Source organism: Beauveria bassiana, assembly GCF_000280675.1.
Source record: "Beauveria bassiana ARSEF 2860 unplaced genomic scaffold BBA_S00018, whole genome shotgun sequence".
In the NCBI taxonomy this organism is placed as follows: domain Eukaryota; kingdom Fungi; phylum Ascomycota; class Sordariomycetes; order Hypocreales; family Cordycipitaceae; genus Beauveria; species Beauveria bassiana.
In genome coordinates, this window is record NW_007930853.1 from 343,715 (window position 1) to 369,097 (window position 25,383).

Consider the following 25,383-nt stretch of genomic DNA (forward strand, 5'->3'; position numbering starts at 1 on the left):
CTTGATTTATTAGGGTATGTTAAATCGATTCAGCTCAGGAAATGGATGGGTGCCGTTCTTTTGACGCCATGGAATGAGTTGTTTTTACTTTGCTCGTCCACCGCCCCCGACCCTCTCCAATCTGGCCAGGCGATATGAATTACAGTGGGTGGATCATTAATCAATCGTCGAGAGGGCCATTTGAGAGTTCCGACGATGAAACCAATATGTTTTATATAATGTCGTTGCTTCTCTCCAAGCTATGCCTGTGTTGCGGGAGTCTGCCCAGCGTTGGCTTCGGCAAGGACCGGGGCTGAGCTGGCAGACGGGTTCGATTCGGCTATAACAAGCGGCAGTCGGTTGCAATTGAATGCCGTTTGGATCAGTCTGCCACCAACACCAATTGGACTACGGATTAGCAATGCACATGTCAACAACAGCCAGCTTTAACACCCAAACCAACAAGCTGTTTTATCGGCTTTCATCGGACCTGTACATGACAATTTAGTAGTGCCAGCAATTAAAATACACCCAACCAATACTTTTATTTTTTTTTGGAAGCAAACATGTTAGCGCTCCGGTAACCGGACACCATGTTACTCTCATTGGCCAATGGCTTGCGCCGCTCAGCCGGCTTCCCTCGGCTGTTTCTGGCTAAAGCTCACCCACGAAAAAATCCGTGTCGCCGAGAGGACCCCAGCTTGCGTCAATGGGTTCGGCCGGGGGGCCAGCTTACGGGCGGTCACTGGGTACAATCGCAGGCCGCTGGCAAAGAGCAAAAAATAACGCCTCTCAGACGAAAGGCCGAGCACATCTTGCTTCCTTTTTTCCCCTTCTCATCTCTTCTTGTCTCTGTGTGCGTGCCGTCTTCCATCCTCCCTGACGCAAACGTTCCTGTGAGTTTGGACCCCAGTCACCTGCCGGCCACAAGTTTACCCCGGCTGGCTGCCCGCCTCGCACCGACCACCAGCTAACCAACCCCACGTTGATTTCTCCCCAGAGATCGAGATAGTTGATTGCACCAACTCTCTCTTCTTCCAAACACCCAGCATATACCAGCACATCATGGCGATGAACCTGAGAACCTCTACCCGGGCCATTGGCTCCTTCAAGGTATGTGCACATACACACACCGCGGCACGACGGCGACGGCAACCGGCTACAACAACAACAAACCACATCCGCTGCAACCGCCCGCGCTCATCACCCACAATCACCTCGCAGACTTTCGTTCCGCTAACGCTTCTTCCACCTCGCTCCAGCCCTTGGCCCGCGCCGCCCTCGGCGGCGCCCGCTCCTATGCCACCGAGCCCGACCTCAAGGCCACCCTCAGGGAGGTGATTCCCGAGAAGCGCGAGCTGCTCAAAAAGGTGCGCGCCCACGGCGACAAGGTCATTGGCGAAGTCAAGGTCGAGAATACGCTCGGCGGCATGCGCGGCCTCAAGGCCATGGTCTGGGAGGGCTCCGTCCTCGACGCCAACGAGGGCATCCGCTTCCACGGCCGCACCATCAAGGAGTGCCAGCGCGAGCTGCCCAAGGGCACCACCGGCACTGAGATGCTGCCCGAGGCCATGTTCTGGCTGCTCCTCACCGGTAAGGTGCCTTCGGTTGGCCAGGTCCGCGCCTTTTCCCGCGAGCTCGCCGAAAAGGCCGCCATCCCCGCCTTCGTCTCCAAGATGCTCGATGACTTCCCCCGCGACCTCCACCCCATGACCCAGTTCGCCATTGCTGTTTCGGCGCTCAACTACGAGAGCAAGTTTGCCAAGGCCTATGAAAAGGGCCTCAACAAGGCCGACTACTGGGAGCCCACCTTTGACGACAGCATCTCCCTGCTCGCCAAGCTGCCCACCATTGCGGCCAAGATTTACCAAAACGCCTACAAGGGCGGCGGCGCCCTCCCCGCCGAGGTCGACGTCAACCAGGACTGGTCCTACAACTATGCTGCCCTCCTCGGCAAGGGCGGCAAGGAGAATGAGAACTTCCAGGACCTCCTCCGTCTCTACCTCGCCCTTCACGGTGACCACGAGGGCGGCAACGTCTCTGCCCACGCCACCCATCTCGTCGGTAGCGCTCTCAGCGATCCTTTCCTCTCCTACAGTGCCGGTCTGCAGGGTCTTGCCGGCCCTCTTCACGGGTAAGTTTCTTGCGTCTTTGCTTCTTGAAAGTAAACAGGAGGGACAAGACAAGCAAATAAGAAAACAACGTACTTACTAAACATGCTCCGCAGTCTCGCCGCCCAGGAAGTCCTCCGCTGGATCCTCCAGATGAAGGACAACATCCCCGCCTCGCATACGGAAAAGGACGTCGAGGACTACCTCTGGTCGACCCTCAACTCGGGTCGCGTCGTCCCCGGCTACGGCCACGCCGTGCTCCGCAAGCCTGATCCGCGCTTCGAGGCGCTGATGGACTACGCCGCCGCCCGTCCCGAGATTGCCAACGACCCCGTCTTCCAGCTCGTCGAGAAGAACAGCCGCATCGCGCCCGAGGTCCTCAAGAAGCACGGCAAGACCAAGAACCCCTACCCCAACGTCGACAGCAGCTCCGGCGTGCTCTTCCACCACTATGGCTTCCACGAGACCCTCTACTACACGGCCACCTTTGGCGTCTCGCGCGGCCTCGGCCCGCTCGCCCAGCTCATCTGGGACCGTGCCCTGGGCCTGCCCATCGAGCGCCCCAAGAGCATCAACCTCGCCGGACTCCTCAAGCAGGTCGAGGGCAACTAAGTGGATGAAGTCGTGATCGCTCGGCGATGGGCCGACCGGTGCCAACCGGATTTGTTGACGAATGCGTTTGTATCAATGATTTTGTTGTTGTATTTTGCGATGAGCATGAAAAAAGAGAATAGAAAATAAACCTTGTTTTTCATGTAAACAGACAAGCATACTCCTGAGTCGTGTTTAATTGTGGCCATTAGCTGTTATTATGGGCTCGGGGTCCATCCCTGGTGGCCACATCCGGGGCGGAATTGGCCGACACCAAAACCGGGGGAATTGGCCGCTTCCGCCTGCTGATGAATAGACATGGAACATGGTAAACCGTTTGAGTAGCGATAATTGAATACTGTTCGTAAACGTCCATGAAAGTGCGGCAGTGTAAGGGTAACTACTTAAACAGGAGACATGCTGGCCTTGGACCAAATGAACCGTCGCAATGCCATCGGCGAAATAGGCTTCATCTTTCAAACTCCTCGCCCGACTTTTATCAGACCCATTACTTTTTGCTCAGCCCTTGCGGCCCCTTTCAAGTTATAAATAGCCACCATGTTTTCTTCTAATATGTTGCGCATTATGCATGGCGCCCGGTCGCACAATGACATTGTAGGCGCATCATTTATTCAGCGGCCCCTGTTGAAATGGCCAACAAGAAGAGAATTGAAAAGCATTTTCGCGTGGCCTGGCTCAAAAGACGTAAAAATTACGACTGAGCTTGGGAGCCAAGCCGAATTTACTTGCTCGTCCCGCAGTCATTCAGTGGTGGCACTGGTGGAGTTGGCTCCAGCTATTGACGCACCACCAGCGTTGCGCCCCTCGCAAGCGGCGAATCGCCTTGCTTGTTTGCCGTGGTTGTAAGCTCGGCACCAGGGAATACCAAGAAATTTCGAATCACCGTGCTTCGTCTCCTTGTCAAAAACAGCGATATAAAATCTCGGCACATGTTAGAGAAGCGCTTAACAGTTGCCATTTGCCCGCTAGCCTTCTACGTATTCCTGTTCGGTATCCGCAGTCAAGATCAACTAGCACCTCAACATCCTCGCGGAGACAGCTTCCGAAGCGAGCTACGGAGTACTCAGTACCTATACAGATGAGCTCAGACCAGATTCGAGCTTTTTTAATATCAAGGTCTCGCATCGCAATAACACGTCGACTGGGGCTTAAAACTACCCCTGCCTGTACGTTTTTCGGGAGCCACGGGATCGACGGCAAACGGCATCGAAAAGCATAATTCTGGGACCCCTTCACAGCCGCCCACACTCGACACCTGCGCGGGGACCAGGTCTGCAGGTCTTTATCAGCAACGGGACGACGGCCAAAGCGAACGAGACCATTCGACACTCCTTTGATACCTGCAATTGCTGCCGCTGGTTCGACACTTGCAGTAGTGAAGCGACCGCTATGACGTCCATCCCGTTGCTTAACGTCGACGCTTCGGCGGCCCTGCCTACGCCGCTCAAGCTCGAGTCGACTCTGCGTTGCAACGACAAATACGTCATCGTCTACGACTTTTCAGATATAGGTGCGAAACATTGGCATGCGGGTTGAGCATTGTTACAATGCCGTGCGCCAACAGACTTGCTAACTTTCCATACTTTCTACTTCCAGACTATGACGTCGCGACAAAGGAATTCACGGAATTGCTCGTCGACCTCGAGGAGGCTGGCCTCCACACCGAAGTACGACCCGGTTACGAACGCTCGATCCTGGTCTTTGTCAAGGCCCCGCGACAGCTGCTTGGTAATTCAGTCTACAAGGAGAGGTGAGCAACTTGCCACGCAACAAAACAGTCATCTCGTGTGCTCTGATGCTGACCATGACCGCAGGGTAAAGGACTGGCTCTACTCGGTCACGCAGGTTCATCCAGGTGGCGACAAGGACTCGGTCGTCGATGGCCGCTTCGAGGCCGAGGAGCTGCTCACCATGTACCACCTCGTGCAGTGGCCCAAGGACAAGGGCGGCGCCGGTATCTACCCAGGTCTTGACAAGTGGGCAAACGTCAAGTCGTGCTTCCCCATCCACAACGAGGCCGTCAACAGAGCGCTGCTCCGCCACATGAGCAGCCGGCTGTGGCTCACTACCGAAGACCTCGACAGCATCCGGAACCTCTTTGGCTCCAAGGTGGCCTTTTACTTTGCCTTTATCCAGAATTACACTACCTTTCTGACGTTTCCCGCCGTGACTGGCGTCGCCGCCTGGCTGTGGCTGCCGAAATACTCGCTCGCATACGCTGTCCTCACGAGCGTCTGGTGCACCGTGTTTCTCGAGTACTGGAAGTTGCAAGAGGTCGACCTTAGCATTCGCTGGGATGTCCGCGGCATCCACAAGACGAAGGTCAACAGACCCGAGTTCAAGTACGAGATGATTATCAAGGATGCCCACGGCCGGGAGATACACTACTTTCCAAAGTGGAAACACATGACAAGGCAACTCGTGCAGATTCCCTTCATCGCAGTCGCTACCGTTGCGCTTGGCGCCATAATCTGCGCCGTTTTCGGTGTCGAGGTCCTCATTTCCGAGACTTACACCGGCCCTCATCAATTCTACCTGGTGCGAACGGCCCCGTCGCGGAGCATAGACTCGGCAGCTAACAACTGTATAGGAGTACTTACCGACCATTATTCTCGCCGTCGCGATTCCATTTCTCAATTCTTCTTTAGAGGGCATAGCAGAGACGCTCACTGCCTTTGAAAACCACCGCACAGCCGACGCGCACGAAGTCTCCTACACACAGAAACTCTTCATCCTCAGCATCATCACCAACTACCTTCCCATTCTTCTAACTGCCTTTGTATACATTCCATTTGGGCACGAGATTATCCCGCATCTCAAGAGTGCCGTCCTTGCCGTCCTGCCGGGCCTCGAACATACTTTCGCGACGCACTCCTTCGAAGCCGATGCGGACAAGCTCCGCAACGAAGTTATTGCCTTGACGCTGACGGGTCAGCTCTCCAGCTTTTTTGAAGAAAACATCCTGCCGTACCTCAAGCACAAAGCCACGGAATGGTACCGCGTGTACAGGAGGTCATACCCCAAGCACGCGATGCTTCTCACCATGGTCGAAGATGACCAGGAAGAGACCGAGTTTCTGGCACGCTGCCGCAATCAGTCATCTCTCCAAACTTACAACGTGCACGATGACATGGCCGAGCTTGTTTTACAATTCGGATACCTGGCCCTCTTCTCACCCGTCTGGCCCTTGATCCCACTCGGCTTCCTCATCAACAACTGGATCGAGCTGCGCTCCGACTTTGCCAAAATTTGCATCGAGCACCAGCGCCCTCACCCTGTGCGCGCCGACGGCGTCGGTCCCTGGATTCTATCGCTCGACATACTCACCTGGATCGGCAGCATCTCGACCGGCGCCATTGTCCACATCTTTGGCGCCGACGGCATCAACAAGAACTGGGTGACGCTGCCCATTACCATTTTCGTCAGCGAGCACATCCTGCTGCTGCTGCGCGCCGTGACGCGCTGGGTCTTTACAAAGTACGGCTCGGAGCAGATTCGACGGGAGCGCGCCGAGCGCTACGCGCGCCGCCTTGCGTACCTCGAAGAGATTGAGGCTGACAAGCGCGCGGGCCTCCACCTCAGCGTTGCGGAGCGCGAGCGCCGCAAGTCGATCCTGGTCACCGGAGATGAGCGGTTCTGGACGAAGCAGGTCGAAGACGGGTCGAGCGCCGAGGCGGGCATCAAGCTCATGTCGCTGGCAAAGGAATGGGAGCAGAGTCGGGGCATGAAGCCAAAGAGTAGCTGATTTGCATCAGCCTAAAATTCGTGATATAATCGCCTCTGCCGCGCAGGAAAGAACAGCTGCCTATGCAGTCGACTGTTCCCTATATTTGCTGGTGCTCCATTCACATTTCTTAATTTGAAGACGGATATAAAAGTTGTGTTTCTACTGGCATAGACGACACTGAGAGTTTGCGGAATCATTATTTACAGACTCGGTCATTATACACACTCAATCAGATTATAGACTCATTCATGCTTACAGACTCAAATCACAAATACATACTCAATTGTAATTACATACTCGCATAGACGGCTCAATTTACAGACTCAATCATATTGACAGACTCGATCGTATTTACAGACTCATTTATATGTACAGACTCAATCATATTTACAGACTCAATCAACATGTAATAGGTCGTTTCAGCAACACACACCCGTTGGTCTTGTCCTGCATTATGTTCCTCATACCCATGTGATTGCGTGCTCGAATCATGACCGGATGTGCTGGGTCACTACCGGCAAAGGAGGTCGGAAATCGGCTCTAATGAGCAGGCAAAAGACAATGCCGAAACGTTCTTGGCGCAGTGGCGGCCCCGTTAGTGTACGCGACAGCCGTCGGTGGTTTGCAACTGGAACCTCTTGATCGTCGTCGACTTTGCCTGTTCTAGTAGGTTGCTTTCTCACTCTCAAAGTTTTTCTGTAGTTTAGCTGCGGATGTCCCTCCATCTCAAAGTTTACGGTAGTCTTATTTAGCTTTTGATAATGTTGACCATACCGTCGGCGACGGCGGCCAAAGCCTCGGGTACTTTTCCCAGTTTATGAAGTAAGTCTACGTCGCAGAAAGCAACTGCCCTTCTTCCCAGCAAGTTAGAATAAGCATTGGCAGGCATAGGTCCTACATTCCATTGTACGCCTTTCAGATTGCCGGGCTAGTTCTTTGCTGATTTGATCGATGCATTTATACCAACAGCAGATTAAACCATGGCAACTAATCACCAGACGAGCTTCCCCCAGCCAAGTAACGCCTCAGCTGGGTGACAAAACTTATCGCCGCTTTCTCACCAGCTCACCACCAAAAAGCGGCGAACAGTTTTGTCACCCACGTGCGCCTCTCTGCACGGAGGTTTCGAACAGACATTCTTGTTCTCGTACCGACCCTGAAGGTTAATATATAGCGCTCCTGTCATGCTGTCGTCCTGTCTTTTTTGGCGTGATAAATGCTAGATTAGTGGATAAGCTGTTCGTGCTGCCCATGTTTCTGTGTGATGGATACCCCATGGCCACCTGGAAAACTATCAGACGACACGAGATCGTCGAAGAAAAACGCAGCCACAAAGTTTCCATCACGCGGTACGCAGCAGATCAGACTGATGCGCTTGGTCCTGTACCAGTGCGGTGGCACCGGTTCGGTGGGCGTTGGGTGGGTTGGCTGGAGTACGGTGGGTTGCTGGGTGGGCGCGCCGAGAAAGTCTATCTTGCGTTGTGCATTATCGAAGTTGCCAGGTCGGTGCATGAATAGGATCAGGCCAGCAGTCTGCTCGGAGCGCGCGCCGGGGGGGGGGTCATTCTTTGCCTCTCTCTGCGAGTCAATACATCGAAGAAGGATCCCGATTCGTGCGAAGGCTTTCTGCCTTCCCCAGCTCTGCGGCGCCCTCTTCGAGAAATCTCCGTAAGCGCAAGGGGGGAACAAAGGGGGGTTGCCAATGGTTGGCAACAATCTCGGAGTAGCTCGCGTAGAGTTCATTACCTTTGCCCCGACTCGATAATATAAACAACTTGGTGATTTGCTCGCCTGCTAGTATGTGAAGATGGTTAGGCAAGTGTGCACCCAGCTGAACAAAGGGCCCCTTTCATTGGTAAACTGCAGCGTCGTGTTTTTGGCTTGTAGGCGAAAAGTTTAAATGTTGTTAGGCCCAGTGGGAAGAAATGGGGTTGTGAGGACGAGAACTGTCAGTGGACTCGATGGACTTGCCCAATTGCTTTTTCTGGTATTGCAAGCGGGCTTTACTTTTCATGCATGCACGCCACTTTCGCTAGTTTTGCCGTTTTATTTCTGATTATTTTCTTTTTTTTGACATTTGCTTGGCCACTATTTCTGGCATGAATATTTTTCTTACTTTTGTTCCTGCGGGCGCAACAACACACCCTGAGGGAAATGATACTTGACAAAGTACAGAGAGAAAGGAAATAAAAAAAAAAAAAAACAAGTCAGTTGTAGTTGTAATTGAAGTGAGGGGTAAGGTTCGCTTAATGCTTCGATAGTAAAGAGGCAAAATGAAACGAAAGTGAGGAAACAAGCAGACCTCGGCACTTTGTGGTAGTAACACAGCGTGACAGGCTATGTGTCTATCTCGCAATCGGTAATAAGCGTGCTGGTAGCCTGTGGCGAGAGTGCAGTCTGTGCGGACATTTGTTTCTTCAGCAGCCCTCTCGCTGAGCACAGCCAGGCACCCAGGCCAAATACATACAATGTCTCGGAGAACAAAGGCTGTCGGCGAAGCGTACCAGATTACGCTCTGATGTTCTGCAGTGGGCCTGACGGCGATCCAGCTGGAACCCAGGGGTACTAGGCCCAGGGTAACCGAGAGCTGGTTGGCTGTCAAGCTGTATCGTACAGTGCCTCGGAAGTGGCCTTAGCACATGATCCCTGCACATCTCGTTGGCGAGATGGCCTAGAATATATTTGTTCATTATTAAAACGATTGGGAGGGGGGATTACTCCTCACAAAGTGGGCTCGCCCAGCGTGTCGGGACCTTGTAGCCTGGAGGTGATTAACGGCCAGGACCTGCGCATTGCCGCAATTCGCCATGCATTTTTAGACCAGCTTCCTTGCTTCCCGGCATGTTTGATTGGCAGAATCCTTGGTACTTTGTGAGAAAGAAAAAAAAAAAAAACGCCACGGACTTTGTTTTCTCTCAGCTCCAAGTCCGCAGTTGTGGCGCCCGCCAAACGCCAAACGTAGCAAATCGCAGCCTCAAAGACTTTTGTTCGCTCCGCGTTCCCGGTACAGCTTGCCCTGCTGTCAAAAACTGGGGCGGATTTGCCCCGGGCCGCTCAGGCACTTTTTTTCCCATTTCTTCCACCCATTGTTTTTGGCGGGTAGCGTCATTCATGACTCTGTGGCGAGCCGGCGGGTCTTTTTTTTTTTTTTTCCTTCAGTCAAATCAAAACCCATGAGTACATGAGATTGAGTATCAACAACAAGTTTCGCCCTTGTACCCACGCCCTCTTCCCACTGGGGGAGGCACCAGGTTCGGGACAAAGCCGTGTCGAGTCGTGGTGGATCCCCCTTGCATCCCGGTCGAAGCGATCCCCCAGCCTGTGTGGGTTGCGTCCGTGACCTAGATGGGAAAACCGGGCGGGTGCTTGGACGTTCGTCCTAAGCAAAAGCCAAGTGTATAAAAACAGGGGGGCAAGGGGTTTTACGCAGCGATGCGTGATTGTACCCGCTCGCCGCTGCTCGAGGAGGAAAGCCTTTCGTATATACTGGCCGTGGACGCTCATCGTGCTTGGGTGCCAGGGTCTGTCTTTGCATCTTGGTCGATCTATTCCAAGACAAACACCAACACATCGACTGATTCGAGTTGGGTCACCTGCAACAATGTCGTCGGTAGAGGAATTGTACAAGGAATACTCGGGCAGGATTGTGCCCTATTCCTTCCATGCCGGCTTCGTTTGTCTTAGTTATGCCGTGAGCCTGGTCGGTGCCGGTTCGACGCTGGAACTGATGAGAAGGAGGACATCGCACAAGGGTTTTCACAATTTGTAGGTCGAAGAATCTCCGGCCCTCGCTCAGACGTGTTGGCTGTACTGACATTTCTTGCAGCTTTCTGCTGGCTGGCGCAGCCATGTGCATGGGTGGAATCGCCATCTGGTCCATGGTAAGCCTCTTCTGTTGCTTTGCTGCATATTTATATACTAGGCGAATTTGACGACTAACCTGCTGCTATCAGCACTTCATCGGAAACCGAGCTTTATTCATCTTTGACGGCCAATCGGATCTTCAGATCGCCTACTCGACCGGCTTGACGGTAGCCTCCCTCTTTGTGCCCATTCTCGTTCTTCTTCTCGCCTTCCTTGCTGTCACCAACAATGATCGTGTACAATGGTGGAAGATATCTCTGGCTGGCTGCCTTTCCGGCGGAGCCATCTGCGGTATGCACTACCTGGGAAACGCCTCGATCAGCAATTACCATTGTACCTACACAGCCGCCTACGTCGTAGGCGCAGCAATCATTGCAGTCAGCGCGAGTACTACAGCCCTTGCTGTCTTTTTCGTCTTTGAAAGTAGTTGGAAGTCGGCCTGGTGGAGGCGTGCTCTGTGCGCTGCTGTGCTCGCCGGCGCCGTGTCGGGCATGCATTGGTGTGCCGCCGTCGGCACGCAATATGTCTTGCTCGGCCCACGCGCCGGCTCTGGCATGTCTCGAGACTCGACCATCATCATTGTCATCTGCCTGGCCATCGCCGCCTTTGTGGTGACCGGTGCCTGTGCGATATACTCGGTGATTATCAAGAGGAGCTACGCGAGCAGAGCTCAGCAGGTTGTTCTCGCAGCGGCTGTCTTTGACAAGCGTGGCCGCATTCTTGTCAATAAGGAGGGTCTGCTTCCCACAGAAGTTGTGACCGACTCTTTGCTTCTCCGGTCCAATGACGAAATCTTCGACACGAACCACCCGCTTTTCCACTGGGCCTATCGGGCATCGAGAAACTGGGCCAGCATCTCCAATCTCATCACTCGCATGGTTGCGCATGTTGGACAGTTGGCCCGCCAGCGCTACAGCAGCAGCGTAAAGCTTATGCAAGAGGATGGAAGCCCCATTCCCCAATATGACGTTGTTTGCTGCGAGTTATTCAGTATCGCGGCTGCATCTCTCGCCTCCAAATTGAGAGTCAACCTGGCCGATGTTGGTGTTTTATGGGACGAGATTTTTGCAACTGGCCGAACGCAAGGATCGACCCCCCAACCCGTTGAAGAAAGAGCGCCGACACCCCCCGCTAGACACTCGTCCAAGATGGCCGACTCGGATTCTCTAGCGGAAAAGGCCGAGGTTACCCGTATCGAGTACGGGCGCGGCTCACTCATGGTTCTCGTCCAACACGTTCCAACCCGCCATGTCGGCGAACAACTTGAATCCATCGGATATCGATTCGCTGAACTTGACCAGGTCGTTGGAATTATGCGAGCAAGCATGCAAATCAAGACACCCGACTTGGGACTGCGTCTGCGACAAATGGCCGCCCTCAATGAAAGCGAAACTGCTCTTGCGCCCGGAGTTCACGTTGGCGCTTTTGCGATCCGAGCTCGAGTAGACCACACTGGCTTCGATGTGCTGGTACGCCGCCGCTCCCGAGATATGCTGCCGACGGTGCCACTCCCTATGGAACATCTCGAGCAGCGCCACATCGGCTACTTAAACCATTTGCAGAACCAGACCATGACGGTCGTCACCGACAGGCTTGCGGCCGCAGTTTCTGAACATACTGACATTGGCACATTTGCTTCAACGCTCCTCGAAGGCATCACGGAGCTGCGTAGCACGTTTGAAGACGATGGTACATTCGACAATGCTATCTTGATGCAGCAGCCGATCAAAATACCCTACCATGGACGAGACAGAACATCACTGTCTCTCAACGCTACGGTCATTATGTTTCAGCTGGTGCTTCCCATCCACAACGTCATCCACATCCCGAAATGCACATTCATTCCCCTGCGCTTCTTCAAAATTAAGCAGCTATCGCAGGAGAATTCACCATACCACCTGGACTTTTCGCATGCCGTCCACCGCGACATGTCTTCCATTCTGCAGAGCAGCGGGAGCAACCCCATTCGGGACGTACTCGAGAGATTCAAGCAAAGGACCAGAGACGCACTGCCGACGTCTTCCGCCTCGCACCTACACAGAGACAAGTCTGCAGCCAGAGGCCGCCACGGATCGCGCCCAACCGTGGAGCGTTCAACGAGCCAAGCAAGATTGTCTCCTGGCAAGCTCGAGGACAACCTGTCTATTAATGCTGTGAGCGAGGGATACAGTGAATCCGAGGCAAACGGCTCGTCCATTCACGATGGGGCCGCCAATACCTTGGACATGGAAATGGCGTCGCTGAGCACCAATGGTCTGTCCTCGCCCACAAAGTCCTTTGGTGGCATCATGGTGTCGCAAGAGATTGTGGTTGAGACGGCGGAGCTCCCCGGCGACGCTCCGCCATACAGCCCTGGCAGGCGCAAATCCGGCGTCGCCGTGACGATTTCGCATCAGCCAGACGCGTCCAACATTTCCGATGCGCAGAGCATCGACGACGGTGCTACTAATTTGCGGGTGGCCCGCTCTCGTGTTCCCCCTCCCGTCAGCCTCAGGCAGGAAGATGTCTTTGCACAGACGCGACATGCGGCGGGTGCTTTCCGTGCCGAACAAGATGCAGAGAGACAAGGGGCCACGTACGTTGATCAATTACTCTCTCTTTGTATGCGGAAGCAAGTCGCTATCTAAAGAAAGCACTTGCAGGATTTTCAAGCACTTGTTGTAGATGCCGGTCGAATTTGCGACCATTAATAGATACCCAATGTACTAATGACAATCTAACATAATTACACAACATACATTTTCATGCATCAATCGATGTGAGACTAAGGTTAAGGAATGATTTGATAAATCAGTGGCTTTATGTAGGCATGATTGAGAAGAGGAATTCAGTCAGCAGATTCTCCTGTGAATGCACGCAGACTCGTCTAAACTGCGCATCTCGATTATAGCTTCGCAATGGGAGTGCGTTGCGCTATCTCTTTGTACATTCTGACAATGTCGTCCCGATACGCCTTGGCTGCCTGTTGGCGCTTGAGTTTCAACCTGAGAATTAAATAAGTTAATATCAGACTTTTTTCTTTTTTTCTTTTTTTTTTTTGTTGGCATCTTACGTTGGCGTCAGCAGCTCATTCTCGACAGAGAAGGGCTCCACTGCTAGGGTCAGGTTCTTGATGCGCTCGTAGCCCGACAGCTTCTTCTTCTTGCCAATGTCCTCGAGCGTGCGCAGAAACTCCTTCTTGACCGCGGGATGCGCCGCCGCGTCCCGGATCTGCGCCAGGTCCGCGGGCGAGACCTTGCGACCCATGACTTGAGAGGCAAAGGCGGCAAAGGCCTCGGGCTCGACGCCAAAGATGCCGACGAGGGTGGACTCTGAGCTGTCGCCGTGGACGAGGCCGTTGGCAATCATGCCGCAGTTTGCGGCGTAAATGTTTTCGATGCGCTCGGGGGCGACGTACTCGCCCTGCGACATTTTGAGGATATTCTTCTTGCGGTCAATGATTTTGACGCGGCCGAGCTCGTCAATCTCGGCAATGTCGCCCGTGTGGAACCAGCCGTCGGGCTCGAGGGCTTTGGCGTTTTCCGCCTCGTTCTTGTAGTAGCCGCCAAAGATGGACGGCCCGCGCATGAGAATCTCGCCGCGCGGCCGCGGCTGGTCGTTGACGCGGTAGTCGAGCTCGGGCACGGACTCGAGGCAGATTTCGACGCACGGCATGGGCGGGCCGACGTGGCCCGTCTCAAAGTCGCCCTTGAGCTGGCAGGTGGCGACGCCCGAGGTTTCCGTCATGCCGTACGCCTGGGCAAAGGGCACGGCGAGCGCGGCGCCGAGAAACGTCTGCACCTGGGGGTCAATGGGCGCGCTGCCGCCGCCCATGGCGCGCAGGCGGTCAAAGCCCATGGCGGCTTTGACCTTGGCGGTCCACACGCGGTCGTAGAGCCAGTGCGTGTTGTAGGCCTCGCCCATGGGCAGCTTCATGGTGGCGAGCTTGGCGTCGATGACGTGGCGCGAGAGGGCGCCCTTGAAGCCGGGCGCGTCGATGCTGGCGGCGCGGATGGCGGCGTTGAAGCGGTTAAAGAGGCGCGGCACCGAGATGAAGGTGGTGGGCCGCAGCAGCTTGATGTCGTCGGGCAGGCCGGTCAGGTCGCCGCGAAAGTAGCCGATGCGCGAGCCAGAGGCAAAGGCCTCCTGCTCGACCAGGCGCTGCAGGAGGTGCGCGAGCGGCAGGTAGGAGAGGCCGACGTCGCTGCTCACGCCGCCGCTCATGATGCGGCTGACGCAGTTGGAGGAGAGCGCCGACTTGTGCGTGATGATGACGCCCTTGGGCACGCCCGTCGTGCCAGAGGTGTAGTTGATGGTGTAGATGTCGTCGGCGGTCGAAGGGCGCATGGGTCTCTGCGATGCGCGGCCCAGCTTCTCCACCTCGTCGAGCGAGTAGAGCTGCAGGCCGCGCTCGCTCGCCAGCTGCGAGAGCAGCGAGCGCTTGGTGTAAGCTTCTTGCTCTCCATTGTCGAGAGGATCGATGGAGATGATCATCTTGAGATGAGGCAGACGGGAGCTGATTTTCAAAAGGCTGGGGATATGGGGTAAAGAAGCAACGATGCAGGAAGCTTCGACGTGGTTGAGGATGAATTCTGCGGTATCGGGGCCGAGTGTCTCGTAAAGAGAAACGGTAAAGAGGCTCTGTGACATGCAGCCAAGTTCTGAGGCGATTTCCCGTCAGCAACACGAACACAATACGTATATGGCGCTTTTACGGACGGAAGCAGCTGAGAGGGGCTGTGTGTTTCTTACCAACAATCTGCCATTCCGGCTTGTTCGGCGCCCACAGAGCAATTGGGTACTGGCCCTGCTTGACATGCCCGATGCGGTCATGAAGCTCCACGATGCCCGCGCCAAAGTTTTTGCGCCGCTCGGCGACTTGCGCATACGTGAGCCAGCTAAACTTGGTGTCCCAGGCCCTGGACTCTGGCAGCCACTTGCGCGCGCCGAGGCAGGCATTCCTGGAAAACTGCTGCGCAGACGACTCAAACAGGTCGTGGAGGGTCCGGACGGCGGGATCGAGCGTCTCGAGCAGCGGCCGGTTGGCAAACTGCCAGTGGCGATATACGCGGCTGCGATTGGGCTTTTCGGTGCCCGGAAGCGCAACGCCATGAGCCTGGCCGGCTGGTGGAGGAGCGCCGAGCTCCTCGATGTAAGCGGAAACTGCGCCGGGGTTATACATAGTGCGGCGACGGCGCGGTGGTGGTGTTGGTGGTGGTGGTTCTTCAACAACTGCGAATGTGGAAAAGGTCACGCCGGCAGCGTCAAGGAGAATGGCCAACTCGATCAAAGTTTCAAAACACACTGGAGCAAGAATAAAATCAAAATTAGCAAATGGTGACTGGAGGACAGCCTATACGCTTCTATTTCATGGGCAGACACCAATCCCCCGGTTACCCCAGATATGGGCATAGCCGCGGGGACCCGCAACTCTGGGGCGGAGTCGGCTATATGCTTACTGGGGAACAAGTTCCTCCTTGGGCCGGCGGACTAATAAACAAATTGTTGAAAATGCGGGGTAAAAGTTATGGATCAAACGGAGGGGGATTCCCTTTTAGCGTGGGGGGTTGGTAATAATTGGTAATTTTCAACAAACAAAGTTGCCAGTTGAACGGGAAAGTTGCAAGGAAGTAAGCCGACTGCCACAGACTGCCGCTTTTGCTCTCGTTTATTATGGAAACTGGAAAAGAAACTGGAAATGTTCGCTCTGGTGCTGCGCACGGATTGGGCATGCAAAAGGAGGGGGGGACGACGTAGGAAGCACACAATTTTTTTCTGATTTTATCCGGCCGGCAGCGGCGAGGAGTTGGGACGGACCGAAGTTGCACCACATGTCGGGAGTGGGCAGTAGCAGCGAGGCGACAATGCCCAACATGAGCCTTGTATAATGCACTGGCTCCAACGGACGACCTTGCTCTCTGGTTGCACATCTTTATACGCTGCAGCAGTGAAGGCGCGTGTATTTTGTCGGCGCGTCGGTCTAAGAAGTGGAAGGCTAATCTGCAACATTGCTGTATTGACAACATGGTGAGAGCATCATCATCAGTTGATAGGGATGGGGAGGAATGGGTCGGCTGTCAAGGATTCGTATGTATTGATATAAATAATGAGCGATATACAATCTAATGCTTGCGACTGCTTTCCAGAAGAAATTATCAAAAAGTATTGCGAACTAGCAATCCAGGTGATTGGTTATGGCATGTTTTAGATCATCTGCGACAGACGGGAAAAAAATGGTTCCAAAATGTACGAGGGTACAAGTAAATCTTTGAGTTGATGCAGCCAACTGAGAATGCGAGAAGAACATGCTTCGAGTGCATTCTTCTTTGCTTCATATCATCTACCCCTTTGTCTAGCATAGACACCTAAGTTTTATACTCACAGAATATTATCATGTGGACTTTTTTTTCTTCTTTTTTTTTAAGAAACTTGTCGAGTTACTAGCACTGCTCTTAGGCCCATCCGCCGGCAATAAAATAGCTCGCATCATCGCTAAACAGGTACTTGGCATCCTGCGCAAAAGGGCCGCCGTTGCTAGCGATGTACGCCTTGCTGTTGAAATGTCGCCAGTAGCGCGTGGGCTGGCTCCACGAACGAATCGAGCTGCCCTGGCCGTTCAGGCCAGACTGCGGGCAAAACGTGGCATCCTCGGAAAACAGCTTGCTGCCATCGTTGCGGTGCAGACGCAGCTCATAGTTGTAGTGCCGGATGAAGCTGCCGGGCGTGTCCTTGGACTCGAATGAGAAGCAGGCCTGGTTGCCCAAGCCGGCGCGGACGATCCAGGTGGACTGGCGCTTGAGGCTGTCGCTGCTCGACCACGACACGCCCTGAATCTTGATAGTGTCGTTGCCGTTGCCGTCGTCGCCGTGGCTGATGTAACTGCTGGTGCAGCAGGAAGTCAAGGCGCGCAGCGAAATGGAAGAGTTGGCGCTGAGCTTGGGACCGCTGGTCAGGGGCACGGTGGCAGCGTAGCCGGCAGAGGCAATGTTGGCTTGCACCTTGTTCTCCGTGTCGTCGGAAGGGTATCCCGAGGTCATGACGCCCTCGTAAAACGTGCCTTGGGCGCGGTTGCTGTTGTCGCCACCGATGCCGAGAATGATGGATCCTTCCTTGGACATTTTCTGGTATGCGCCTTGGGGACGGCCGCCATCATACAGAGTTTGCAAACGGGGCGAGTTGGCATCGCCGCCTCGAAGCGCCCAGTGCTGTGGCTCTCCCTTGAGAATCGCAGTGACAAACCTAGAGGTGAGGTTTGACTCGAGTCTCTGATCGCGCTGATCCGTGGCGAATAGGCCGTTTTCCAAATCTGCGAGAACCCAGGGGCTCTTGTCAGGGCCGCCCCAGTACAGGGCTTCCATGTGACCGTCGCCATTATCTCTGCTGTTGGTCTCGGCGTTGCCATAGTCGAAGCAGCAGTCGTTGTTGTAATGGGTGCCGTCAACCACGGCGTACATGCCCTGGGCCTCGTCCCCTTTTGCCGTGCCCTCGCCAACCAACTTGCGGTAGCCAGTACCGATGGAAACGAAGACGCCGTATACTTTTTGCCCATTCAAGGTGACGGGTGCTCCGGTGGCGCTCGCGAGCCAGTCATGGCCGTCTTGGTTGGGCCCGCTGCCAGCGCTTCCCGGAGGCGCCTGCGTGAGATGATTAGACTGGCCAGACTGATCAAAGATTGTGGTGATGAGGCAGGTCGTGTTGGCACAGAATGCGTCCTGGGCAGCAGCGTCTGATATGCCAGTGGCCCCATTTGCGTAAATGTCTCTAATGGCACCGTCAGAGTCACGCGACACTCGGTATAGTGCGCCTTTGAACGAGTCGTAGAGGGCTCGAGTTGTGCTATGCGCCGCAACGCAGGGCGTGCCGCCGGATTTGTAGATGTCGCAGGGGCCGGCATTGACCGTGGACGGTGCTGCAGCGAGGGCCAGAGCCAGCAGGCTTGCGCGGTCGAGTCGAGGTTTGGAAAACATGACTTGCATAATGGAGGGAAAAAAAAAAGAACTGACCAGACTTTGACAGAGTTCCAGAGTCTCGGTTACTCGGAAACTCTGTAAAGAGTCTCTGGAGAGAGCAGAATACTTGTAGGCATTCTGTTCGTCATGGCTCCTCTCTCATTGATACCTTGAATGCACGGCAACCTGCGCATGAGAGCAGCAATCCAGTATGGACGGGCAAGCTAGCGAGCAGCTAATGCGATGTAATGTCAATGCGCTGCCATCACTGGTAATGCTGCATCAACCTCTAGGGGAATATGTTTTTAAAAAAGAGCATTTACCGGCTTCCAGTCCCGAAATAGGGCCGCTAGCTCAGTCTCCTCTTCCTGTGCTGCCCGAGTATAGAGCCTTGTGACAGACTATGGTTGACATCTCTCATGCAAGGAGTCAGATGAGCGGCTCCCTTAGCTTGCCTGCGTGGCGACTGTGGGAAGCTCTGTGAGACTTGTGCTCGGTTCGCCTTGAAGAAGAAGATCATAATTACCAGTCAGTTAAGAAATTACTTGCCAATTTTATAAAGTCTGTCGGAAGTCTTTGTGGGCTGCGCGAGAGGTTAGGTCGTCATGGGCAAAGCTTTTGAAGAACCAAAATAACTAATACGAGACCGCAGCCGTGACTAGTCGACGTGCCTACTTAGTATCCGGCACAGTTAGTATCCGGCACAGTTAGTATCCGGCACAGTATGGGTGCTCAGTGTCATTTGACAAAGCAAGGGATACGGACACGGACTCGGAGACTTTTGAGCGGCAGTGGTAAATTCTGATGCCAGATCCTTTGCAGCTGCAATCTTACCTGGTACTTTTGCCCATGTTAGGTCTGTCTAGTTTGTTATTACATGTTGCTGGCGCATTATTTAGATGCCCCCGCGTTTTCATCAGAGCCTAGGGAATAGTCCCATTTCATGCGAGAGGGCGACACGAACGCAGCATGGAACGACTGCTGTTTCGCCCTCTACTTATCGCTTCAAGGCCTCAGCAGAGCTTGCGTCTCACTTTCATTTTGCCGTTGCGAATGGCAGTCTGATCGGGCCTAAATCTAACGATCGATGTGCTCTGCACCCCTAGTAGCAGTGCTAACTACAATGCCCATTCCCATTTTAACCATCCAACTGCAAAGTAGTGTGTGTGGGCGGGGAACAAGGTAGGATTTTATTGCTTTTGCTAGTTAGTAGTTAACGACTGGTATGTATAAACGCCCCGCCTGCATGATGGACGTAATTAATGAATGGGCGGAATCCGAAAGTAACGGACAATGCGCAATGCATCGCTTCGGCGATGGGTTGAAACGATCAAGTCCCAGCACATTACTGTTGCTATTATGCCAGTATAGCGTGTCTTTGGGGGCCATAATACAGCTTGCCAGGAAAGAAGGCAAGGACTTGTAAAGTCATTTTGGTGCGACAATGTACATGCAAGTGTTAGACTGTGGCGCTTCGCTAGCTTTCGGTATAGATCTGCGTCCTTTTCGATTTAGACCGCCTTTCTCTTTGTAGATCTCGTGATGGCGATGATCATGCCGATGATTGCTGATTATTGCCGATGAGTGACGATGAGTGACGATGTGTGATGATGAATTTGACAAGAATTAGTGATAAACGCAATGACATAAGAAGGCCAAAAAAAAAAAGATACTTGAATATGCTGCTCACCATGACCTTTTTATATCTCGTTTGCACGAGTTTGCTTATTCGAGTAGATGTTTTGTTAGACAGTATGCAAGGTGGATCTGGGGCTAATTAATCAACTATTTAGTTGGAGCCGCTCTATGGCGATAATAGCTGGAAAGAGTCTTTTCAACTCGGCCGAGCTTCATTAGAGATAAAATGATGAAGATGCGATAGATTGATAGATACAACTTAAATTCGACCAAGACTGAGGCAAGAGAACATTATTCGATCATTGTTTCTCAACGGAAGCCTCCTGATTAGCTGACCAAAACGGCAAAGCCGGGTCCAGCTCGCCAATGTCATACCACCCGCAAATATCGTCAAAATCTTGAATCGTTGAAAAGATATCACTATTCGACAAACTGGCCATTTCGCAAGAGCTTTCATTTTCCTCCGCAGTAGAAGTTGCAGAGTGCGCAGAGCCAGACGCAGACGCACCCTTGTCGGCGGCGCTGTTGTGCGTTTCAATACCCAAAACGTGTTTCGCAATCGTCTGGATCTGCGACACGTTGCGTGCTACTCTCGGCCACAAAGCGCCCAGGTTCTTCAAGCATCCAATGGTGAGACGTATCTGGTCCCTTGCAATGGCGAGCTCGTTGCCCCGCAGCAAGAACTTGCAGGCGGAGAGGAGAGCGAGCGTCCCCTCGCTAATCATGCATGTGCAAAACGGCGTGTGGTTGAATGGGCGGGACGGCAGGGCAAGGAGGCGAATTTGCGATTCGACTGCGCGCAGGACTCGTACGGTGTGCACGTTGATGTGCTCTGGGGTTGGGCCGTCGGGGGCGGGATCGCGGGCGCAGCTTGAAATGTCTTCGACGGCGTTGAACTTGAGATCTGAGAGCGGCCGATGGAATCCAATCATGACGCTGCCTGAGATTTAGCAACACTGGTGGAGTGAATCAAGGCTGAGTATTTAGGAGCGGCAGAGGCGTACACGTGTATGAGGTGATGGGCTTGAAATAAAAGCTCGTCAATGTCACCGTTTCTTAGCATGACTTGCTTCTTTGATTTTGGTAAAAGAAGAATCCAGCTGTCCAGCATAGAATCTGCAACGTGTAGTATGTCATTGGGATTCTTCCGAGAGTCGCTTTTTAAAGAAGAATCTCTCGCCAGGGTTGCGCACCGGATGGCGCCCACAAGACAGGCAAAGGAAGAAAATGGCTTATCCTCTTGGTCAAACTCTCTGCAGTCCCATTCGCGGAGTGTATTCGGTTCCGGGATATCCTGGAGTCGAGTCATTTTTTAGCAACATTAGCCGTCAGTCATTGACTTGTTGGCATTGACTCATGGGCACGAGGGCCGAGCACTTACTCCTGATTCATATTGAGCTTCATCGCAGGGCAAATCAGCGGTCGCGTCTACATGCACAACTGAAAAGCCCATGCTCCCCAGCGTGCCTGCATAAAATGCATCAAACACATAGACCATCCACCACGTTCGTCTCCAGCACTCTGCTAGAATCGGATTTTGATCGCTGTGCGTCGATGCGAAGTCCCTCTCAAACATTTTGAGTTGTAACGCAATCTCTACCGCCTTGCCCATTTCGCTTTGAGATTTTGACTTCTGATCCTGCCAGAAAAGTGCTGCCGAGTATAGTAAATGGCATTGAACACGAATGGGATCTGCCTTTGCCAAGCACTCCATCTTACTCTCGACATCATTTTGCAGAGAAGTAGACCATTCATGGCGCAGGTAGATTGTGCCCAGTAGTCTAAGAACGGCAAGAAGCGGTTCCAGCCTGGGCCTCCAGCTGAGGTTGTCTAGAAAGGTGGCGAGATGGAGGCGAGGCAACACCATGGGATGGAATTTGTGAAAATTTTGATAGTATGCCTCGAGAAGCGCATCTTTTCCGATTGCTTCACAATCGAGATTGGCAGAGCCTCTTCTCGAAGAAACCCCTCTGCGGTCCGTCAAAGGCAGATCTTTGCTTGTCAGGCCTTGTGCTGGAGAGCTGCAGGGCAGGACGCTGACCGTCGCGGGCCCTTCCATCTCTGGCGGTGTGATGAGCGCCGACATGTAGTCATCGAGCTGATTTGGAGTGTCTGGTATTTGATGACGCCGCGGGTTGTCTTGCCGTGCGCTATTGGCGCCTCGACGAGATTTTGTGTATTGACACTGACGATCCGCCTCGCCGCAGCGAGTACATTTCGGTTTCTTGGCGTCGCATTTCTGATGGCGAGAGCGGCAGGACAAGCATGCCAGAGATGAACGGGTCAAGACTTGCTTCCGTACTTGTGACATTGACGCAAGCTGCGATTTAGATATTGGAAAACCCTGAGATGCATGATGGGAAACTAACGTTGGATGCCGCACGTTGAAAGATTGATTAGCTTCTAGATATCTGGTGGGTCATCGGAACTAGCCACACCAGGGCCGGGTATGCGGGTAATCGGGTATCGGCCGAAGTGCGACCAAATGGATCCATCATGGAATACATTACTTGAGACGATAAAAAGAAAAGATTGAGAGCCAAGGGAAGGCGAGAGTTTGGACACAGGGTACGCAGTCATGTAACCAAAAGTTGACCGATTCATGCGTAGCGTAGCGTTTGGTGGCTCGCCCGCCTGTGCGGGTAGAGGCGCCATGCGGCTTCACTTGTTCTGGCATGATATGGAGATTGCTATTAAGGAGGATCGGACTTCATGAAACTAATTGGCCCCCAAACTCTGTAACCGCCCATCTAGTTGGCCAAGTTGGCCGACGACTGCATATAAATGGACGCGTTTCACCCTGCTCCCTCATATATCCCGTCACCGCACTTGGTTGTCGGGCCACCTTTATCAATTCCATCAGAGTTATCATTAGAGTTCTCATCGAATCACAAAGAACAGATCAAAAAATGCCACAACGCATCCTCATCATTGGAACAGGATTTGCAGGACTGTGGAGTGCGCTTTCCGCCAAGCGCCTTGTTCAAATTCATAAAAAGGAAAATGAGGTCGAGATTGTCGTTGTAGCACCCCAGCCTTCACTGGTGGTGAGGCCGAGACTCTATGAAGACAATCCTTCAGCCATGATACACGACCTTGAGCCATTATTTCAAGCCACAAATATCGCATTCGTCGAGGGATTCGTCGAAGTAATCGACACTTCTAAAAAGAATATTCTTTTTGCTTCCGAGGCTACTGGCATCGCGACGCTTGGCTACGACCGTCTCATTCTAGCAGCTGGCAGCTCCGTTGTGCATCCAAGAGGAGTAGACGGGCTGTCCAAGTATGCCTTTGACATTGACTCGATTACTTCCGCTTCCACCCTTGATCTTCACCTCAAGAACCGGCCAAACCTGCCGCCGAGCAAAGCCCGCGATACCGTGGTAGTATGCGGCGCCGGCTTTACGGGCATCGAACTCGCCACAGAGCTTCCCTCGCGCATCGGCTCCGGCGTACGCATCGTGCTCGTGGATGGCGCCAGCGAAATCGGGGCCCAGCTTGGCCCGGGCCCTCGTCCCGCCATTGCCAGGGCTCTCGACGAGCTAGGTATCGAGGTGAAGCTCGGATCTGCCATTGCGAGCATCGACAAGACGGGGGTGACGTTGCGGTCTGGGGAGCGCATCGACACGCTGACGGCGGTATGGACGGCTGGCGTGCGAGCGACTCCCCTGACGCAGCAGATTGCCGAAGAAAAAGACGAACTTGGGCGCGTTCGCGTGGATGCGACACTGCGCGTGCCCTCGACCAATGACGTCTTTGTCACGGGTGACGCTGCCCACGTTCTTGCTGATCCGGGGGGCAACGTCGCCTTGATGTGCTGCCAGCACGCGCTGCTTCTTGGCCGCGTGGCCGGATACAATGCGGCGGCAGACCTGATCCAGATACCCAACATGGACTACTCCCAAGAGGCCTACAACTGCTGCCTCGATCTGGGCGGGCACGGCGCCGTCATCTGTCGGGGCTGGCAGAGGGAGGAGATGCGGCTTGCTGGAGATGTCGCAAAGAGGGTGAAGAGACATATCAACAGGACGCTGATTTATCCCCCAACAGACGCCGCTGAAGCTCTCGCGGCGGCGGATCCGGACCTGTACGGGGATTCTGACGCCCTGTTTAGCAACATGATTAAAGCCATTCAGGGGACGTCCTAATTTTGGAAAACAAGCTCCTCTCCATATTTTTAGGTTTGCAACACGTTTCCTTTACATGATTTCCTCGCAGAGCATAACTATATCAATTTTCATGCACATGGGTTACTCATCTGCGGCCCAAGCCAAGAATTTCACCATTAATATCAACGGCGCTGACTATGGTGCAAAACGTTTCATGAAAGTTATATATGGGGATGATATCTACAATATGTACCAACAAAATATATACAGATCCAAGGGCAGACAGGGAGTGCGAGTCAGCCAAGTCCAGTTTCCCCCCAACCATGAGATTGCGGGGCCCCTACCTAACATGAACATTTCAGCTTTTATTACGCAGTCCCCAAAGTCCCCTTGACATTGTCGCCAAATGTCCAATTCTTGGAGCCGTCCCAGTTCAGAGACCAAGTCATCAATCCCTTCAAAGCGCCCTTGTAGTGGGAGAGAACTTGCGCCACGTTGGACGGGGACATGTGGCCGCCACCAGCCCCCGGCTGGGCAGGAAGGCCAGGCACTTGCTTGTCATAGGGAATCGTGATTGTCACGCCCTGAATAGTAAGTCCCTTGTTCAGGCAGTCGGTCTGAGCAACGAACCCTTCGACAGTGCCGGCCTTGTGCGAGTCGCCAGAGCAGCCGTACATTTCGCCATTGTAGTACTGCATGTTGAGCCACCAGAGACGACCGTTGTCGAGGTACTTTTTGATGATGGGGAGGTAGGAGCCCCAGATTGATCCGTACGTAATCGTCCCACCGGTAACGTAGGCAGTCTCTGGCGCCATGGTCAAGCCAAAGTTGGCGGGCATCTGCGCGAGAACGCCGTCAATGATTCTAATCAGGTTGGTCTGCGAGGTGGACAGGGTGTTTATGTTTCCGCTGCCTGTGAGGCCGGATTCAATGTCGATATCAATGCCGTCAAAGTTGTACTTTTTCAGAATCGGCACAATGGTCGAGACAAACTTGTCAGCCACAGCCGACGAGCTCAGGTCAATGGCCGCAGTAGCACCGCCAATCGACATCAAGATGGTGGCGCCCGCTGCCTTGGCCTCGCACATGTCGGCCGGGCTCGCCACCTTGACGCCTGTGTCCATGCCGTCCTCCCAGAGCGCGGTGCCGTCGGGCTGGATGATGGGAAAGGCAGCATTGATGACGTTGTAGCCGTGCTTGCGAATGTCGGGGTTTTGGATGGGCGTCCAGCCAAACGGAGGGTGCACTCCGTTCTTGGCACCGTCCCAGTTCTCCCAGTAGCCCTGGAGCACTTTGCCGGCCGGCCGGCCCTTGGTTGCGCAGGTGTCGGCTCGCGGCGCCAATGGCGAGGCGCTGACCATGGTGGAAGCCAACAATGGAAGGAGCGCGAGGCTGGTTTGAAGAAAAGGAGCCAT

At 53.8% G+C, this 25,383-nt stretch overlaps 8 protein-coding genes across 8 annotated transcripts; 4 read left to right on the forward strand and 4 right to left on the reverse strand.

The window, feature by feature from the left end:
• Positions 1-1,044: 1,044 nt before the first annotated feature.
• On the forward strand, positions 1,045-2,702 carry BBA_06310 (methylcitrate synthase precursor; the record flags this gene model as incomplete). The annotated part of the gene is made up of 3 exons (XM_008601407.1): positions 1,045-1,092; positions 1,242-2,113; positions 2,207-2,702. 3 exons carry the CDS (start codon positions 1,045-1,047, stop codon positions 2,700-2,702), a joined length of 1,416 nt encoding a protein of 471 aa, XP_008599629.1.
• Positions 2,703-4,091: 1,389 nt separating this feature from the next.
• Positions 4,092-6,447, forward strand: BBA_06311 (plasma membrane channel protein Ist2, putative; the record flags this gene model as incomplete). Its single annotated transcript, XM_008601408.1, has 4 exons — positions 4,092-4,212; positions 4,299-4,452; positions 4,517-5,240; positions 5,293-6,447. The coding sequence occupies 4 exons, from the start codon at positions 4,092-4,094 to the stop codon at positions 6,445-6,447; spliced, it is 2,154 nt and encodes a 717-aa protein (XP_008599630.1).
• A 3,583-nt stretch (positions 6,448-10,030) lies between these two features.
• Positions 10,031-12,957, forward strand: BBA_06312 (MHYT domain signaling protein; the record flags this gene model as incomplete). The annotated part of the gene is made up of 4 exons (XM_008601409.1): positions 10,031-10,194; positions 10,256-10,310; positions 10,383-12,868; positions 12,936-12,957. 4 exons carry the CDS (start codon positions 10,031-10,033, stop codon positions 12,955-12,957), a joined length of 2,727 nt encoding a protein of 908 aa, XP_008599631.1.
• Positions 12,958-13,177: 220 nt separating this feature from the next.
• BBA_06313 (AMP-binding enzyme) lies at positions 13,178-15,454 on the reverse strand (the record flags this gene model as incomplete). Its single annotated transcript, XM_008601410.1, has 3 exons — positions 13,178-13,277; positions 13,346-14,933; positions 15,025-15,454. The coding sequence occupies 3 exons, from the start codon at positions 15,452-15,454 to the stop codon at positions 13,178-13,180; spliced, it is 2,118 nt and encodes a 705-aa protein (XP_008599632.1).
• Positions 15,455-16,724: 1,270 nt separating this feature from the next.
• On the reverse strand, positions 16,725-18,248 carry BBA_06314 (arabinofuranosidase B; the record flags this gene model as incomplete). The annotated part of the gene is made up of 1 exon (XM_008601411.1): positions 16,725-18,248. The coding sequence occupies one exon, from the start codon at positions 18,246-18,248 to the stop codon at positions 16,725-16,727; it is 1,524 nt and encodes a 507-aa protein (XP_008599633.1).
• Positions 18,249-20,158: 1,910 nt separating this feature from the next.
• Positions 20,159-22,170, reverse strand: BBA_06315 (C6 zinc finger domain protein; the record flags this gene model as incomplete). Its single annotated transcript, XM_008601412.1, has 4 exons — positions 20,159-20,799; positions 20,926-20,975; positions 21,053-21,153; positions 21,241-22,170. The coding sequence occupies 4 exons, from the start codon at positions 22,168-22,170 to the stop codon at positions 20,159-20,161; spliced, it is 1,722 nt and encodes a 573-aa protein (XP_008599634.1).
• A 598-nt stretch (positions 22,171-22,768) lies between these two features.
• BBA_06316 (pyridine nucleotide-disulfide oxidoreductase family protein) lies at positions 22,769-24,007 on the forward strand (the record flags this gene model as incomplete). Its single annotated transcript, XM_008601413.1, has 1 exon — positions 22,769-24,007. The coding sequence occupies one exon, from the start codon at positions 22,769-22,771 to the stop codon at positions 24,005-24,007; it is 1,239 nt and encodes a 412-aa protein (XP_008599635.1).
• Positions 24,008-24,336: 329 nt separating this feature from the next.
• BBA_06317 (chitinase-like protein) lies at positions 24,337-25,383 on the reverse strand (the record flags this gene model as incomplete). Its single annotated transcript, XM_008601414.1, has 1 exon — positions 24,337-25,383. The coding sequence occupies one exon, from the start codon at positions 25,381-25,383 to the stop codon at positions 24,337-24,339; it is 1,047 nt and encodes a 348-aa protein (XP_008599636.1).